The sequence below is a fragment of the Crotalus tigris genome, unplaced genomic scaffold (genome assembly GCF_016545835.1).
Source record: "Crotalus tigris isolate CLP2741 ecotype Arizona unplaced genomic scaffold, ASM1654583v1 scf7180000021533.416912, whole genome shotgun sequence".
In the NCBI taxonomy this organism is placed as follows: Eukaryota; Metazoa; Chordata; class Lepidosauria; order Squamata; family Viperidae; genus Crotalus; species Crotalus tigris.
In genome coordinates, this window is record NW_024098554.1 from 337,442 (window position 1) to 356,986 (window position 19,545).

The window sequence follows — 19,545 nt, forward strand, 5'->3', positions numbered from 1 at the left end:
CCCATTCTTCTAAAGAAGGCAGGGAATCTTTTTTCCAATACTGACCCACCAATAGTCTTGCTGCTGTTATTAAATTCAGCATTAAAATAGTTTCTTTAACATCAAAATCCACAAAAATACCGAAAAGAAATAATTGGGGAGTAAATTTAATTTTTCTTTTAAAAACCTTTTGAATGTTCCACCAAATCATAATCCAAAAAGCTTTAATATTTTTGCAAGTCCACCAAACATGAAAATAAGTTGCATCCAAGGAACCACATCTCCAACATTTGGGTTGCAAATTTGGATACATACAAGATAACTTTTTAGGATCCAAATGCCATCTATAAAACATTTTATAAACATTTTCCCTCAAATTTTGTGCTTGAGTAAATTTAACATTTCTAACCCAAATTATCTCCCAGGAATCCATTAAGATCGGTTCCTGTATATACAGGATATATACAGGATATATATATCCTGTATATACAGGATCCAATGTCCAGTTTTATTGTTTCATCTACTTGGGCACTAGATTCTGTTTTTGACCTCGTGCACATGATACTCCTCTTGAAATTTGCTTTTAACATGAGAAACTTTTATTTATATTAGGTTTATTTATTATAAAGACCATACAAAACTGTTTTATTATGCAAAATTAAATCCCTGTCTAGTTCTTCTGCCTTCCTATTACTGTAAGTTTACAACTATTTCTATTCTTATTTACTCTGGAATTTCTATCTTTAGGTTCTATTTATATATTTGCAGCACTGAGTTTTCTTATTGTAACTATTTCTTAGTCCTTTAAAGGAGACGTTTCCAACCTATGGTCCTCGTGCTGCATATCGTCCTAGACAGCTAGTAAAGCAGCCTCACAAAATTGTAAACTTTAAATCTTATTATGTGCAAAAGAGCTGTGGTGGGTGCAGTGGTGAGAGTGCAGAACTGCAGGCTAATTCTGCTGACTGCCAGCAGTTCGATTCTTACCAGCTCCAGGTTGACTCAGCCTTCTGAGATCAGTAAAACAAGGACTCAGATTGTTGGGGGCAATATGCTGACTCTGTAAACCTCTTAGAGAGGACTGTAAAGCCTACTGTGAAACGGTATGTAAGTCTAAGTGCTATTTATATATATTAACTATATTATATATTTTATATGTTGCCCTTTTTACTCCATGAAGCCCAGGCAAGCAAAAAAGTTGGACATGTCTTTTTAAAATCTTTTCTTTTCCCTTCACCCAGGAAGTGAGTTTATTCTTCCATAATTTCTAAAATATAGAAAATTCATATTTTCTATATTTTATAGAAAATTCAATTTAAAAAAAGAAACTAAAGAGCAAATTCTTTTATAAATCAGAAAACTGGAAAAATAATTGAAATGGGAAGAATCTCAAAAACATATTTACATAGCCTGGAGCTTTTTTCTTCTTAAATTAAGGATTTTAAAATCTTAAGTTTCTTACTTTGCCAGTTTGTTTAAGAAATCCATTGGAAAGATTCATAAAAAAAAGAATTCCTTGGTTTTGCAGTTCATATTTGGGAAGAAAGAAGTTGGTCTGCTGAGTCCATGCCAGAGGACAGGTCTGGCCCAACAATGTAGACAGCAACTGGTTGATGAACTCTGCAAACAAGGACTTTCTCTAATTGGTGGATTTAATCTGAAGAATTTAAATAAGGTATTTAAATGAGGTTTTTAAAAATATATTAAAGAAAATGAAGAATTTTCTAGAATGTTCTCATATAGTCAAAGATTGAAATAGTCCATAATAAAGCGTTTGCAGAACAAAATACATTTCCTAAAAGAAGTTCTCATATGATGAAAATGAGAGACACTGGCAGAAAAGTTGCAGGTTTGACAAAAGTTGCAGGTTGGACTGGCCAAGGCTTAATAAACTTGTGAAATATGATTGGAAAGAAAAAAATATATATGGGAATTGTAGTTCTTGGGCAACATCACATGGAACATGTCTTGAGTCTTCTTTAATATGGGACACCCTTGTGATCTCTTTCAGTTTCACAATTCTATGATTCTATTAATTTAATCCTAGCCTGGAAGCTCAGTTTACATTGGGAAAGTATGGCTTTGTGAATGTGTGGAGCTTTTAATTCAGATTCTCAGCAATATAGATATTTTTAACTGTTTCTGTGGCCTAAGTCTCTGGATGAAAACTGCTATGTCCTGGGCCTGCTGAATGACTCAGCAGGCTCAGGAGGCTGCAGAAGGCCCGGGCAGACCACGTGGTTGCCCGGGACCAGACAGGCTGTCTCCAGCCTTGTGAGCATGTGCAAGGTGGGAGACTAGCCTTGCATTGATAGGCTGATGCTGTCCCTGCAAGGGAAATATAAAAGAGCCAGCGCCATTTTGTTTGCTCAAGTAGAGAATTACATTCGAGTAAACAAGATCCAAGAAGATGGCCTTAAAGCTGCTACATTGCTGTGTGTCTGTGGCCAAAAGACTTTTGATATTGCAGAGAATCTTGTAGCCCCAGCACTACTGGAATCAATTCTGTATGCTGACTTAAAGAGGAGGCTGCGAGAGCACTTTGAACCCAAGCTCTCAGTAATTGCATGGAGGCACGCCTTTGAGCAGAGGGATCAGAGGCCTGGTGAGTCTGCTGTGGACTTTGTTGCTGCCATAAGACAAGCAGCTAGGCCTTGTGCATTTAAGGACCTAGAAGAGAGGCTCCGGGATTGCTTGGTTTGTGGCCTACGAAGTCGTGAGCTGCAACAGAAACTTTTTGCAAAGTAAGATGTCTCATTTCAAGATGCTTTGAGAGAGATTGCCACTGAAGAAGCAGTGGAAGGAGCTATGAAGGCTGTGCGGCTTGCCAAGAACCCCCCAACACCTAGCACCATCCATCACGAGTTCACTTAGGAGATTCCAGAAGAGGATTCAGAATTGGAGATAGACAGGCTTTAGCAGCAAGCAGAAAGAAGGCCTCAGGAAGGTAGACAACAGACAACCTCATTCCCTCGGTGTTTCGGGTGTGGAGGACGCCATAAGTGCTCTGACTGCCGGTTCCGCTCCGCTATCTGCCGGGCATGTGGAAGGCAAGGCCACATTGCCTCTGTCTGTTTGGGTCACCAGAAAGAATGGTTTCCAGAAGAATTGCCTCTGAAAGGTACCAAGGTCCCCAGCCAAAACAGGGTGGGCTTCTGCGCATCCCATAGGGCTGTTTTCAAAACTGGGGTTCACAGGCCACTTAAAAAGAAGCTTCACATTGACGTGAAGTTGCAAGGGGTTCCCTAGTCGATGGAGTTGGACACAGGGTCCAATCTATCAATCATTTCCTTAGACACTTTTAAAAAGATTTGCAGCAGAAGTGGCTTATGAGTTAAACTCAGGCCTTCAAATTTAATCCTTACTGACTTCCAGAATTCCAGAGTCAGCGTGAAGGGGGAAGCCATGCTCAAGGTGCAGCGTAGAAGTTTTGAAGGGCTGCTAGATGTGGTGGTAGTTGGGGGTGATCATATGAGTCTTATTGGACTCAATTGGTTCGAGGGCCTTAGAATTCAAGTGACTGGACTTCACAATCTGCAAATGTCAGGTCTTGCAGAAGTTTGCAAGGAGTTTGCTAATGTGTTCAGTTCAGAGCTTGGCTCGTACAAGAGGCCTCCCATTGCTTTACGTTTAGACCCAGCCATCACACCCATCAGGATCAAGCCCCGAAGGGTGCCTTTTGCCCTAAAGAACAAAATAGGTGCAGAGCTGGACAAGCTGCTCCAGCAGGGCATGTTAGAACCTGTGGACTCTAGTCCATGGGAAACCCCTATAGTCACACCACTGAAGGCCAATGGAGAAGTCCGAATTTGTGCGGACTATAAATGTACACTTAATAAGGCATTGTAGCAGCATGCCTACCTGGTGCCTGTGGTGAGCCACTTTCTGGCCTCACTCAAGGGGGGACAAATCTTTGCAAAGCTTGATTTGGCTCAGGCCTATCAACAGTTACCTGTTGATGAGGCAACAGCTGAGGCCCAAACAATTGTGACGCACTGGGGAGCCTTTAAGGTAAAAAGGCTGCAGTTTGGGGTTAATGTGGCCCCTGGAATATTCAAAAGTGTGATAGAGTGAACGCTCCGTGGTATTCCTGGGGTCTGTCCCTACTTTGATGACATCCTCATTGCTGGGAACTTAGCTGAAAGGCTGAGGGCTGTCTTGCTGCGTTTCCGCCAAGCAGGGTTGAAGCTGAAGCAAGACAAATGTAAGATTGGAGTTACCTCCACTGAATTTCTGGGGTTCCATATTGATGCTGAAGGCATCCATCCTGCTAAATCCAAGCTCAAAGCAATTCAGCAGGCCCTAAGTCCCAACTCCAAAAATGAACTTCACGCTTTTCTGGGACTGTTAAACTTGTACTATGCATTTCTACCTCACAAGGCCACAGTGCCTGAGGCTTTTGGATAAACAGGCTCCTTGGCAGTGGACACAAGTCCATGAAAAGAGTTTTTCAGAAGCTAAGGCCTTGCTGGCCTCAAATGCTGTGTTAGCTCATTTCAATGAGCAATTGTCTGTATGCATAGCCTGTGATGCATCCCCTTATGGGGTTGGGGCTGTGCTGAGCCACCTCAAGGGACACAAGTCCCTGTGGCCTACTATTCCAGAACTCTCTCATCTGCAGAGCGTAATTATGCACAGATTGACAGAGAAGCCTTGGCAATAGTGGCTGGCATAAAGAAATTCCATGATTTCTTATATGGCCACCACTCACAGTCTACACAGACCATAAGCCTCTGCTGGGCTTGTTTACAACAAACAAACAAACCCCTCACATAATATCTCCTCGAATGCTGAGACGGTCAATTTTCCTGTCAGCATATGACTTCACCCTGCTTCACAAACCAGGTAAAGAAATGGGCCATGCAGATGGCCTCAGCAGATTACCTCTACAGCAGGTAGAGGCAGATCGTGTTCCTGCTCTGCACATTCTCTCCATTCAGGAATTGCCTGAAGCTCTCCTCAATGCTAGGGATGTGGCTGCAGAAACTGCCACTGATCACACGCTTACACGCGTGCTGACATGGGTGTTGTCAGGATGGCCTGACACCCAGGTTCATCGGTGCCAAGTGTGCCAACAGTCAAGGCCTGAAATGCCCCAGGCCCCTGTACATAGGTGGGAGGAGACCATGGAGTCATGGTCGAGGGTACACATCGACTACGCTGGGCCCTTTCAGGGGCAATTCTTCCTTCTCCTCGTGGACAGCCATTCCAAGTGGCTAGTGGTTGTTCCTGTCTCCTCCACTACTACTGCTAGGACCATCCAGGTGCTGAGAGGAATCTTCACCTCACATGGTCTTCCAGACGTCCTTGTCTTTGATAACGGACCCCAATTCACGTCTTCTGAGTTTCAGGCTTTTCTTCAAGCCAACTTGATCCAGCATGCCACATTTGCACCATTCCATCCAGCTTCCATCGGCCAGGCTGAGCATATGGTGCGTACTACCAAAGATGCTTTAAAGAGAATCACTCATGGCAACTGGCATCACAGGTTAGCTGACTTTCTTCTTTGCCACCACACCACACCTTGTACTGCCACTGGGAAGAGCCCAGCTGAACTCTGCTGGGATCGCAGACTCATTACCAAACTGGACAGGTTGCACCCAGACTGGGTGAGTTCACAGGTGTCACAGCCGCCTGTTACTACAGGTGGGCGATCCGGTCTGGGCAAGGAACTATGGACCTGGACATCTCTGGGTGACCGCAGTGGTATGCAAGGTCTCTGGGCCACTGTCATACAAAGTGGCCTTGGACGATGGTCATGTGTTAAGGCAGCACATCGATCAACTATGCTGTAGGCTTCCCAGCAACACTTCCACCCCTGGCTCTGCTCTTGGGGGGGAGGAAGACCACGATTATGATCGTGGACCACAGTCTCTCTGCGAAAGTGGGGATACACTGGCTCCAGAAGGGGGTTCTGCCTACGAGGAGGCTCCTGACTCGGGCACTGGGTCTATGGATTTGGCCAGTCAACCTGCACTACAGGCTTCTCCATCTGCTGGTCTTGGGCTCATGGGATAGTGCTCCTAAGAGGGGTCCATTGTGGACTTGGGGAATTCCACCCCACCAAAGAACTCTGGTCTGGGGTGACAGGTGCCGGCCATTCGGTACGATGGAGGGTGGCTGGATTCAAGGGGGCATCTACGTTCTGGTCTGCCAAGCCTGGCAGGTGAGCTTGCAGACCAGATGCCCACAACAGCTCTAAGAAGATCAGAGCGAGCAAGGGTCCCCCCAAGCATTTACAAGACTATGTAAGGTTCTTGTCAATTCCAGGACAGGCTTAATAGTCTTGTGAAAAAATAGAATGTATGTAAGGGAGGCTTAATAGTTCTCTTGAACTCAGGGCACACTCATAGTTGGGGTGTTTTGTTTGATAGTATTAAACAATATGTGGTATTCGTATAAATATGAGAAATGTAATAACTGGGTCTGCCTGCTTGCAGGCATAACTGTGTTTAGAAATAACAACATGCTTAATTGAACACATGTATGCTGCTATAAAACAGTAAGTATTCACTTATTGTTTTATCCATGAGGGGGGAGGGGTGTCATGTCCTGGGCCTGCTGAATGACTCAGCAGGCTCAGGAGGCTGCAGGAGGCCCGGGCAGACCAGTGGTTGCCCGGGACCAGACAGGCTGTCTCCAGCCTTGTGAGCATGTGCAAGGTGGGAGACTAGCCTTGCATTGATAGGCTGATGCTGTCCCTGCAAGGGAAGTATAAAAGAGCCAGCGCCATTTTGTTTGCTGTTCTGTTCTGTTTGTGATCTCAATAAAGAAGTTGTGTTTGTTACTCCTGCCTCACTTCAATGTCTCTGATTCTAAAACAGAACAAAAACAAAATTAAAAAATGATGCCAATGGTGCTTATTGTCCTTTGATGTGACATACTGTGTAACACTGTTTTGATGCTCCTTCTGTCTTTAAAACATATTGTATTCAAACACTGAAAGATACAGTAAATAGAAACTTTCTGGATTATTTATGATAATTTATCATAATCTTCATATTTCATCTGGATATCTATTTCTCCCTCCTTCTCCTTCTCCTTCCTTCCCCTCCCTTTCTCCCTCCCTCCCTCCCTTTGACTGTTGTGGGAAACTACTGTTATTAGCTCAAGATTAGCCTAGATGTTTCTCACCTTTTACACAGGTACAGTTCACAGACGACTTTTGCAGATTAAAACTCTTCTAAACAGTCTTTTATTTACTGTTTCTAGAGCCGTTCTGATGTGTATATTTCACATTTCCCAGATTATACTTCTGTGAAAAATGTAGTCCACTTGAGCCAGGTAAGACTCATTTTGATGATTTAATTCAACAGACACTCTCATCTTTTAATAAAAAACATTCCCATGGTCAGGTAAAAATAAAGTTGTCTGTTGAGAACCACAATAAGAATAAGAAAGAAAAACAAGGTAAGTAAATAATTAGGACAAATGCTGGTTAAATCAGTTCAGCAAATTCTTAATAGAATCTCAGGCCTTCTTCCAAAAGGCTGTTAGTTAAGAAAAGAAATACTTGAACATAGATTTTTTTATCATTTATATTTTATTGTGTTTTATTAATCTAAATGATTGCTAGTCCATATACGATATGGCATATGCTAAATAATAAACATATTTTGTCTAATCCAAAGGTGCCACATTGATTTTTAAGTTATCTTGAGCATCAAAGATAGATGAGGAGGGGGCGACTGCAAGATCAATATCTTGGCCAGTGATGCATGTAAAAAAAGGGAAAGAGGCAGGGATTTAACCTTTTTGACCCACCCATCTAACCCATAGATATCCTTGGATGCATGTGGCTTATGTGTCAAAGTCTGTACAAATATGGTTTTCTCATGATAACTACTTGGAAATGTTTTTTTTAAAATAAAACTTCAGAAAGGTCTTTGACTGTGTATAAAGTTTTGGGTCAGCCATTCCAGAAAGCTTTGGAGTGAATTCATTGGCCATTTTGTAGTTAGGAAAGTAGAATTTATGAATTGATTTGTAAGATAGAAGATCTATGAAAAAATGCCAGCCATTTTAACATAAACAAAATGGCTGACAGTGGCTTTGGAAAGACACATGGTGTTGTATTTAGATTGAAGAACTTTACATACAGTAATATCTGGTTCTGGCTGTTTTTTTGTTGGCTGTATGACAGTAAGTAACTTCATGGAAGTTATAGAACAGTGAGTTATTTTGATGTCTTCTCATTGAGGTTAACTCCCCTTAGATAGTAATGAAATATGACTGGATCATTTTGGTCTCTACACTTTATTATTGCTGTAAGGACCCACCCCATTTTGCATCTTAAGAAGACAGAACTCTTGGAATAATTCTTCCAACAGGAATCCTTTATTAAGAAGAAGTGGTTGCAGGCGTGCTAGACAGGACTTGGGGTCCAAGCTCTCCCATTCAAGGTTTTAAGGGGTTCCCCAGTAGTCCCACCCAATCACCCCCCCTTCCAGTGATAGTTTCAGGCATCACAATTCCACCCCTTTATTCCTTTCTTCCGTCTGGATGGAGACTTCAGATAAACTACATGAAAGGTAAATAGCCCCCTTTGCTATGGTAAGGTTCTTTGGTGCTAACTACATTCAAACTCTTTGAGGTTGCAATAAACACATTCAGTTCCTTAGAAGTATACTGAAGGAAGTGAGGGCCATAAAGCCCCTTTGTTCTCCCCCTTCTCTCCCCCTTATGGCAGAATTGGGGTTTTCTATATTTGATAATTAAAGATGAAATATAATTGGATTCTAACATCCGGCCCCTCTTAAAAATAAGAGAGATCCACCTGAAAGAAAACAAAACAGGTATAAAACTTAGGCTTGTTAGGATACTCTGTGTGAAACTTCTTCAATAGCTCCGGGGCTCTGACATGACGTTTATGGACCCACTCGTTTTGTGAGGGGGGGAGGGAGGTGTTTCCAGGCAACTAGGTACTGAGTTGCTCCATGATATCTCCTAGAATCAAGGATTTCCTTTATTTCGAAGTGTTGTTCACCCTCCACCATGATTGGAGGTGGTGGGGGGGAAATTTTTGGCCGTAGAGGTGACTGATGCTCTCTTTTCAGCAAGCTGCAATGAAAATTTGGGTGTATTTGCCTGAGATTTTTGGGTAATTCTAATTCTACTGTTACTGGATTTATGATTCTTTTAATTGGAAAAGGTCCTATATATTTTGGTCCAAGTTTTTTACAGGGCTGTAGGGACTTTAGGTATTTTGTAGATAAGTACACCATTTCTCCTATAATGAATGGTGTAGGCTCAACCCTTTTTTTATCGTCTTGTGCTTTGTATGCCAGGTGTTTTGTAGTTTTTCCATCCATTCTTTCAGTGAAGGGATCGTTGGTTCATTTGGGGTTAACTCTGGCATAGGGTTGAAACTTTGACCATTGGCTATTTGAAAAGGAGTGTAGCCTGTGCTGGAGTGGACTGCATTATTGTAGGCAACTTCTGCAAAAGGAAGTAAGTCCGTCCAATCACTCTGTTGGAAATTTAAAAAACATCTCAAATATTGCTCAAGTACTGAATGGCACCGTTCCGTTTGTCCATCTGTCTGAGGGTGATGGCTAGATGTCAGTCCCTGAGTGGTCCCTAAGAGGGATAAAAATTCCTTCCAAAATGCAGACGTAAATTGCACTCCCCTATCAGAGATGATGCGTTGGGGTGCCCCGTGCAATCTGTAAATGTGCTGGATGAAAAGTTTTGCTAAGGCCTTTGCAGTGGGAATCTTTTGGCAAGGGATAAAGTGCACCTGTTTGGAAAACAAGTCCATGACTGTCCAGATAACAGTATTCCCATTGCTTTCTGGCAATTCCACTATAAAATCCATGGCTATTTCCCTCCAGGGGGCTGAGGGACTTGCCACTGGTTGTAATAGCCCTGGCGATTTCCCTTGCAACCTCTTTGCTGATGCACAGGTTGGGCAGCTGGCAACATAACTTTCTATGTCCTTTTTTATTGATGGCCACCAAAATTGCCGTTTAATTAAGTGTAAAGTTTTTACAAATCCAAAATGCCCTGCTGATTTTGTGTCATGGCAAAGCTGCATGAAAGTGACTCTTTGGGTTGTTGGTATATATAACTTTTCCCCTACCCAAGGCAACCCGTCTCTCATTGTGCACACATTTTTGTTTTTCTGGAACCATTCATCTGTTTCCAAACTTTTTCTGAATTCAATTCCAGTTTGGCTGTCCAGTTGTGGTTTTAATTTGGCTTGGGTTCTTGTGGTTATGGTGCTGCCAGTTGTGACTCTGCTATTATTGGTCTAGAGTCTGTGGTTCGTGCGCTGTTATATTGAGGCATGTGATATAGTGCATCTGCCAGGAAGTTCTTTCTTCCTGGTAAATGTTTGAGCTTAAATTGGAACTGGTGAAAATGCTGGGACCAGCGGGCTTGTTTGGGATTGAGTTTCCTGGACGTTTTCAGGGCTTCTAAATTTTTGTGATTGGTCCACACCTGGAAGGGGATTTTGTTGCCTTCCAGGAACTGTCGCCACGTGAGTAATGCCCAACGTATCCCATAAGCCTCCTTCTCCCATACGGGCCAGCGCTGTTCTGTTTCCGTGAGTTTCTTGGATGTATATGCACAGGGTTGCAATACTGCATCATCATTTTCTTGTAATAGCACAGCCCCCACTGCCACATCACTTGCATCTGCCTGTATTACGAAGGGCTTGTCCATGTCTGGGTGCCTTAGTACTGGTTCGGCAGAAAAAAGGCTCTTTAGTCTCTCAAACGCTGCTTGGCACTCCATTGTCCATGTTAGTGGCTGGCTAGGTTTTACTGAGGATGTTCCCTTCATTTTCAGTAAGTTAGTGTGGGGCAAGGCTATCTGGGCAAATGAGGGGATGAATTGGCGGTAAAAGTTTGCAAAGCCCAGGAAACTTTGTAGTTGCTTTCTTGTGCGGGGTGGTGCACAATCTAATACTGCTTTGACCTTCTCTGGGTCCATTTCAATGCCCTGTGGGGATATGCGATAACCTAGGTAGTCTATCCTTTCCTGGTAGAATTCGCATTTTGAGAGTTTGGCATATAGGTGGGCGGCTCGCAGCTTCTTTAAAACCGCTCTGGCAAGGTTCCTCTTTTGTTTCAGTAAAGATAAGAATGTCGTCCAAGTAAACAAGGACCCCCTTAAACAGGTGCTCCCTTAGAACGTCATTGATTAATTGCATAAAGACTGCAGGGCCCCCTTGTAATCCAAATGGCAAGACTTTGAATTGATAGCACCCCATGGGGCAGTTAAATGCAGTCTTCCATTCGTCCCCTTCCTTAATTCTCACGCGATAGTAAGCTTCCCTTAGGTCTAGTTTAGAAAAAAATTTCCCTTTCGATAGGTGTGACAGCATGTCTTTCATGAGGGGCAGAGGGTATAGGTTGCTTTCACTGATTGTATTCAGGGCCCTATAATCCACGCATAAACGTAAAGAGCCATCCTTCTTCTCTCTAAAAAGGACCGGGACAGCCACTTTAGGCTTTGCTGGCTCAATGAAACCTCTCTCTAGGTTTTTTTTTATAAATCTTTCCATTTCCTCCTTCCCCCTTGGGCTCATGGAGTATAATCTGGGCTTCGGGAGTTTTGCCCCAGGCTTGAATTCAATGGCACTGTCTGTGGGTCAGTGGCGGGGGAGCTCATTCGCCCTCTCCTCACTGAAGACTTCAGCAAGGTCTCTATATTCCTCTGGTATTTCTGTTAATCTTTTTTCCTCTCCTATGGATGCTTTTTCTATTCTTGATTCTGGTAGCCTCCCTTGGGGTTTTAAGTCCATAGGGTCCCCCTTCGGGAATTTGATTTCTGTCGTCCTCCAATTTACCCAGGGGTTCCATTTTTTCAACCATTCCATCCCTAGAATCATTGGGCATTCCATACCTGGGGTCACCACAAACGTTATGTCCTCTTCATGTTTGCCCAGGGAGAGGTGTATTGGTAGAGTGGCTAGGGTACCTGGCACCCCCCCTGCTATGGATCCATCTAACTGGCCAAATGAGATTGGTTGTTCCAGTCTCCTGGATGGGATGCCCAGATTCCCCACTAGTGTTGGGCTAATGAGGCAGCGGGTGCAGCCAGAGTCTATTAAGGCTTTCACCTTCACAGCTTCAGGCATGGGGGGGATTAATATAGTCACTGTTTGAAGATGGGTGTGATGCATCCACTTACCAGGGGTTCGCCCTCCGAGCTGTCATCTGAGGCATCCACCGGCCCTGTGGTGTAGGCTGGAGTTCTTTCCCCTTGGTGAGCAGAAGTGGGGGGTTCTGCAATTTCCATCATTCTCATGGCCGTTTCTTTTGGCTTAGCTGAAGACTTTCCGGATTTGTTGATTGGGGATCTGTCTGGGTTGTGCTGGGGGGCTTTGGAGCGGCATTCTACAGCTTGATGCCCTTCTCTTCCGCACTTGAAACACCCCATTTGCTTCTTGGCTGTAGCCGATGATTTCACCGGTTCGTGTGTCAGCTCAGGCGGGGGGCGGCTCCATTGTTTTCCTCGGCGGTGTCTCTTCAATATGTCGATCTCTGCTTCCTCTGCCAAGATGTACCATTCCTCAAGTTGGTGTGGGTCCCCTCGGGGCAGGCAAGCGTCATATAGGTCATAATTTAGTCCGTCTTTGAAATGGCTAAGGAGGATGTCTTCTGGCCAATTCAGTTTGCTGGCAATGGCCCGGAATTCTTGTGTATATTCAGCCACCGGGCGTTTGCCTTGCTTCATCATTTTTATCCTTTCACAGGCTTTGCGATCAGCCAGGGGGTCTTCAAATTGTCTTCTCAAGAGGACATGAAACGGTTGAAGTTACTGAGTTCTGGGGCATTGGAGTCATGCAAGTTCACCACCCAATCTGCAGCCAGTCCATCCAGGGCAGATTGCACGATCCGGATGCGGGCTTTGTCGCTGGGAATGTCCTGCCCGTATTCCTCCATGTAGCTGAGGACTTGAGTTAGGAAAAACCCCAAGCATGTTGGCTCCCCTTTGAATTTCACCTCCAACGGTGGACATCTTGGAATGGATCGGTGCCTCCGTTGTTGGTGGTAGTGTCTTCTGTCCAGATTGCCATCTGTGGTCCGGTAGGGGGTGGGGACTACTGGATCAGTAGATGTCCCCGGGGTTGTAGGTTCCACGTCCCCCTCGGCGTCTCTCCCTTTGCAGCTCCAGGAGCTGGGGCGGCCGTAGGGCTCAGGATTCTCCTCTCTTAGGGAGCTTAGAGTTCTCTTCATCAGGTCAATAGCTTTCTCTAGGATCCAGTTTGAGTATGGTGCCCAGCTTTCTCCCTCTTCACTTGCGTGCAGGGATTTCTCCATCTCCTGTTTCCATTCTGGTTGCTTGGTCCCCCGTCTCAGGGTCACCTTTCTTGATTCCTTTCTCACTCACTTTTCTTTCTAACGCCCACTGACCAGCGAGGCTTGTGGTCCCGTGTCTCCACCACTTCTTCTCCTGAGGAATCTGACCTCTCGGATCCCAACATCTGACGAGGTTCCAATTTAGTCAGCGGCTTTCTTTCCAGGGAGTTTTCCCCCTCTCTTGCTCTGACATGGTAAATTTTTGCAAAATCCCCCGGCAAGGGTCTCCCTTCCAGGTGGATTAATTTTGTAAGTCCTGTCTAATGTAAGGACCCACCCCACTTTGCATCTTAAGAAGACAGAACTCTTGGAATAATTCTTCCAACAGGAATCCTTTATTAAGAAGAAGTGGTTGCAGGCGTGCTAGACAGGACTTGGGGTCCAAGCTCTCCCATTCAAGGTTTTAAAGGGTTCCCCAGTAGTCCCACCCAATCACCCCCCCTTCCAGTGATAGTTTCAGGCATCACAATTCCACCCCTTTATTCCTTTCTTCCATCTGGATGGAGACTTCAGATAAACTACATGAAAGGTAAATAGCCCACTTTGTTATGGTAAGGTTCTTTGGTGCTAACTACATTCAAACTCTTTGAGGTTGCAATAAACACATTCAGTTCCTTAGAAGTATACTGAAGGAAGTGAGGACCATAAAGCCCCTTTGTTCTCCCCCTTCTCTCCCCCTTATGGCAGAATCCAGAGAAGGCAGAATTGGGGTTTTCTATATTTGATAATTAAAGATGAAATATAATTGGATTCTGACAATTGCTTTTATAACACAGAGAAAAATATAGTTACTGTGTTTTCTTTCTTATTCCAGTTAATGAAAAGTGGGCTTTTCAGATATTTTGACTATGGTTCGAAGAATATAGACATGTATAACCAGGTAGGTTGTGCTGGATTTTGACAGTTCTTTAATGTAGGATTTTCTGGATTTTTCCCATGGGAAAGAAGACAAATAATGAACATTTGACTCCTAAATCTAATATAATGATTACTTTCTGCCAAGCCGCCAGATTACTCTGTAAAATACCTTTATCCTGGGTAGCTAAAAATAAAGTATAAGTAATTGAAAGTATTTTTGATTTGAAAACTTTCCATTGTTTTGCAAAATTCCAGTAAGTAAAAAATGCCTGCTATTTTGAGGAGCATCTGCTACATTTGTCTGAGTTTTTGCATTTTGGAACAATCTATAGCAAAACAAGGAATGCACTGAAACAATCTATGACACTACTCTGATTCAGAATTTCTTTGGCTTCCTCTGGATACTTTTTGCATGGAAAAAGTCCTGTGGTGGAATTCCCAATCATTATATTGAATTTTGCTCTAAAAGAATTTCTAGTGCCATTTCTTTTCTCATGATTTTTCCTTTCCTCAGACAACTCCACCATTCTACAAGATAGAAGCCATCACTGTGCCAGTTGCCATGTGGAGTGGAGGACAAGATTGGGTTTGCCAGCCGATGGAAATTGCACAATTACGCTCTCAAACTACTAACCTTGTTTATAATAAGGAGTTCCCTGATTGGACTCACTGGGATTTTATTTGGGGCATTGATGCTCACCAACATGCATACAAGGAAATCCTTGGCCTAATGGAGAAATATCTATGAAGCCACCTGGAATTAAAATTCCATTGTCCTCATTATGCCTGTGGTAGTGCTAGACACTTAAGTGTTTTTTGTTTCCTGAGTTTATGCTGACTGTCTTTATTATTCAATTGATTTATGTTCAAATTTGCTTATCCTTCCATTTTATTTATGAATCATTGTGTGTTTCTTTCCTACTGAAGATTTAAGTTTATATCCTACTGATTTATAAACAATATAACATCCTAGATGGGTTATAGGCAGGTCTGTAAGTTTTCTTAAATAAATCTGATCTGAACACTGGCGTAATGTTAGCATCATTTATCTGCCTACTGGATAGTAAGATAATAGAAAGATTCTCATAATACAGTATACATGCTAGGTTCCCTCTCCCAAATGATGTAACAGCATATTCTAGATCATCTTAAATATTCTGCTTCATGTGAAGTATTCTTGTCTAAGCATAATCTCATAGTCTCAGGAGGTAGCACTTACTTGAGTATTTCCGGGTCTCGAAGTTTGGAGGGTAGACTCTTAAGGTTATATGCAGACTGAGAAGTCAAAAATATCTCAGAAGAAGACAGTGGCAGATTTCTTCTCAATTGCTGTCAGGACTGTATACAGGTCATGATCAAATAGCCAATCACAAAAGTGTATCAAAGCTTTGCCATACAACATTCATAAAAAAAAATCACAATTCAGATCACACTATTTTGACTGTTTACCATAGCCTATGAGGTCACCCAATGCTACCAAGAAAAATCTATATACATATCCATATCATCACAATAATAGTTGCACTTTTAAATTTTTAAAAATCTATCCTTGATCAGTTCAGCCAGTTTATGGCACACAATTTCTCTGATGAAATCATTTCCCAGATAGCTTGTTTGTGCTTCTCCATGGACTGTCCCAACATATGTGCAGGTCCATACTTGTTATATCAGAATCCATTCCATATTGTAGATTTGTCTTTCAATCTTTACAGAGTGAGAGAATCAGACATTGGGAATATTCTTGTGAAGAATATGAGATCCTTACAGAAGATGGCTATTACCTAAGTGTGAACAGAATTCCAGGAGGTAAAACAAAAGCAGAAACAAAAAATATGGGGTCTGAGTACTTCCTGGGAACAAGATAGGGCAGTGGAGTAGTGTATCCTTCCTTTATTCACATCCCCCCCCCCTTATGTGTATCATGCAGAAAGAGGTGTATCACAAACCTCCTTGTATCTACCATAGTTTTTGGCAAGTTCTAATTCTGTGCATGGTATAAGAATCATTTTCTTTTCAGGCCAAAAGTCTGCTCTACTATTAATGCATGGTTTAGGTATGGAAGGTAGTGTCCAATTTACTCCACCAAAGCCTGAGCTTCATACTAGCAGATGCTGGATATGATGTGTGGACTAGAAACAGCAGAGGAAACTTCTGGTTTAGAAGACACAAGGACTTTGTGGTTAACAAAGCAGAATTTTGAAATTTCAAGTTAGTATTTAAAATGTAGCATTAGAATCACTTCCCCTTAACTGGACTGTATATTGGGTTACATGTCAAGAGTTCTCTGATGAACAAAATGAGGTGATGCCTCTTCAGGGTTAGGATGAATGAGAGTCTTGGGGATCACAGTCATAGACATGAGATGGAATGAGAACTGAGTGCTTTTCCTAGTGTAGAAAGAACCTTAGAGGTAGAGCAAATCTACGTTGCTTCCTTACCATATTCTACCACTCTGTATTGAAGAATGCAGACAAGTAAGGCTGTAGAAACTAACACCTGATGATAAGGGTTGGTAAAAGCTGGATTACACAAACTGATTGTTTAACCAATTAATCAATTCAACTCTCAGTTAAAGAATCTACTGATAGATATATCAGTAGATATATCAGATTTGTAAGGTGACCGACTTTTTTACAATGAGAAGGAGGACAAAAATAAATTGAAGAAAAAAATATCGTAAATAAAAGAAACATTTTATTCATTGCAACAATAATACAGAATACACTATAATATGATAAATGCATAATAAAAACATTTGTAACAATAACATTTTATATTGTAATTATGCTTATATGCCTATTAATTATTATTTAAATGAGTACTTTTCCATTGAATGAATATTTTTGTCATTGTATCATCTTCTAACAATATATTGGAAATATCTGAACAAGAAATCTCCTTCATATTGAATTTTATGGCAAGTGCTGCAGCTAGAATATCAACATTCAATCTTGATTTCTCACTTTTCCAAAAATCATTAGCAATTGAAAAAACCCTTTCAACTGCTGCATTAGTTCCAGGGCAGCACAATGTAAATTGAACAAGAATAAATAAATTTTCGTATGGAATATGTTCATTTTTGAAATGGCTGAATATTTCCACCCATCTTTTATCATTTCAACATGTTTATTTTCCCATTGTATTAATTTTTCAGAATTTAAAAATATATTCAGTCTTCTAATTTCTTCAAAGAGACAATTGTCGTCTATTTTAATGTCTGGCATTTCTTTAGATAAAAACTCAACACTCAACAACACAAAATTCAATATCTGTCCAATATATTTGCGATGAAGTCAAAAAATACCATTGAAAACTGTTATTTCCTGTGATGTTTGTTTCAGACCATCCTTCGATATATTGAAAACATGTTTGGTAAAAATTCTGCACTTCTTTCATAAACTTTTCCGTTATGCCCGGATTTGATTCCTCTAAGTCTGACAATTTTCTTTTTATAACTAAAGGAAGAAATTTTTCTTCAAATCGAGTTTTATATTGAAGGATAAAGTCATTCAAAATAAGACTAACTTCTGTAGCTGAAATGTGTTCATCTTCAATCTTCTGAATCATTTTGTGAAAAATAGATGCTTGATTATGTACAAAATACATTAATATCTCAGATATTTCATTACTGAAAAACGATTCCAGGATTTTAGGACATTTGTCTAAACTTAAAAAATATGAACGGAGTGGCTCAAATAATTGTAGAACACGCTCTATAGCAGGTGTTAGAGCAAGCCATCTAACGTTTGAATATCCTAAAAGTTTTTTGTATTGAACATTCGCTTCTTCACAAAATTGTTTTAAAGTAGCCACACGAACTGTAAAACGACTAAAATACAAATAAATTGTAGCTATTATTACTTCTACATCAATTGGCATGGCACATGACGCTGTGTTGATTGCATTTATTTATTTATTTATGAGACTTATATAACGCTTTAAGTGCAAGCATTCTCTAAGCGGTGTACACCAGTAAGCAATGTATATATATATTTACATTGCCCCCAGCAATCTGGGTCCTCATTTTACCTACCTCGGAAGGATGGAAGGCTGAGTTAACCTTGAGTCGGTGAGATTTGAACTGCTGACCTGCTGAACACAGTCAGCTAAAGTGGCCTGCAGTACTGCACTCTAACTGCTGTGCATTACAACTCATTCCTAGTATTTTCTTTTGGAGGAAATCTTGTAATTTTACATACACATTATTCACCCCTTTGCATCTTCGCCCACCAAAATTTGTGTTTGTATTATCAGCTATTAGTGCAACAACTTTGGATTCCAAATTGTTTTCATTTATTATTCTGTATAGATGGTTTGACAAAATTTCAGCAGTTTCGCCCTCAATGGATTCTAAATTTAAAATTTTTACTTCAATGCCCTTGGTAACATTAAAATATCTTACTAGTATTGGATACAATTTAGTTTCATTATGATTGGATGCATCAGATAAAACCGTTACAAATGCTGTAGTTTCCAAGTCTTCTGTAAGTATTTTGTCACAGTAATTTGTAAATACTGATTTAATAATAGCCTCACATTTTGTCCTGGCGCATGAAAATTTAGCATCGTGAAACTTTTTCAATAATTTAGTTGTACAATCTATACTACGAAAACTTTGATTGTGAATTATGGTATGAAATGCAAATGTTCCCTCCATTGCAGCTAACTGTTTTTCATCTTCAGAATAACTTGAAGTTTTAAAAAAACTTGTTACTTTACAACTGGAAGCAGATGCATCTGATGATTGCTTATGTTTCTTGGTGGTCAAGTGTTTCATAATAGCTGCTCTGCCCCCAACTGCAATACAAAATTCTCTGCTGCAAATATTATAGAAAACAATGTTATCCTTCTTTGATTTGAGGAATGGAAATTCCTTATTCAATTTATCGTTGAAATGGCATTTCCTCTTTTTTGATTTTTCCATCCTTAAATGAAATTTAAAATTAAAAATAAAATATAGAGCTACATGAATGATGCAAGCACATTCATTATGAATAAATAAAATTAATTATTAAAACTGAAACAATAACATAAGTGAATAAACTTGTAAATAAAATTATATATATTTGGAAATTATTAAATAGATAATGAATTAATAAAACGTGAATTATTGTGCTCACTTGTGTATGATTGAATATTCACTGAGAAAAAAGTGAGTCTAATGCATGCATGTGTGCTGTGTCGTGTTTTGGTAAGAAGTAAACAAAGCCACTTGTGCACAGCACACTCTTGTGCGCGGCGCACTCTCTCAAAACAATTCTCCTGTGTGGAGTGCATGCATCTCATAATTGCGTCTTGCCGCATTGTACTGAACCTTGACGAATCATCATGTCAAATACAAATATGTCACATCACATGCAACAGATCGGCTCGGCATTGATTGAATACGGAGATT

At 41.2% G+C, this 19,545-nt stretch overlaps 1 protein-coding gene across 2 annotated transcripts in view; it reads left to right on the plus strand.

Annotated features, from left to right (window-relative positions):
- Positions 1-15,593, plus strand: part of LOC120296794 (lipase member K-like) — a 66,787-nt gene extending 51,194 nt beyond the window's left edge. For both annotated transcript variants that reach the window (XM_039318769.1, XM_039318770.1), the window contains exons 9-12: positions 1,508-1,654; positions 7,192-7,263; positions 14,107-14,172; positions 14,665-15,593. In XM_039318769.1, the coding sequence (XP_039174703.1) occupies positions 1,508-1,654; positions 7,192-7,263; positions 14,107-14,172; positions 14,665-14,898 (519 nt within the window). In that variant the 3' untranslated portion in view covers positions 14,899-15,593. The remainder of the gene's footprint in view (positions 1-1,507; positions 1,655-7,191; positions 7,264-14,106; positions 14,173-14,664) is intronic.
- Positions 15,594-19,545: the final 3,952 nt, after the last annotated feature.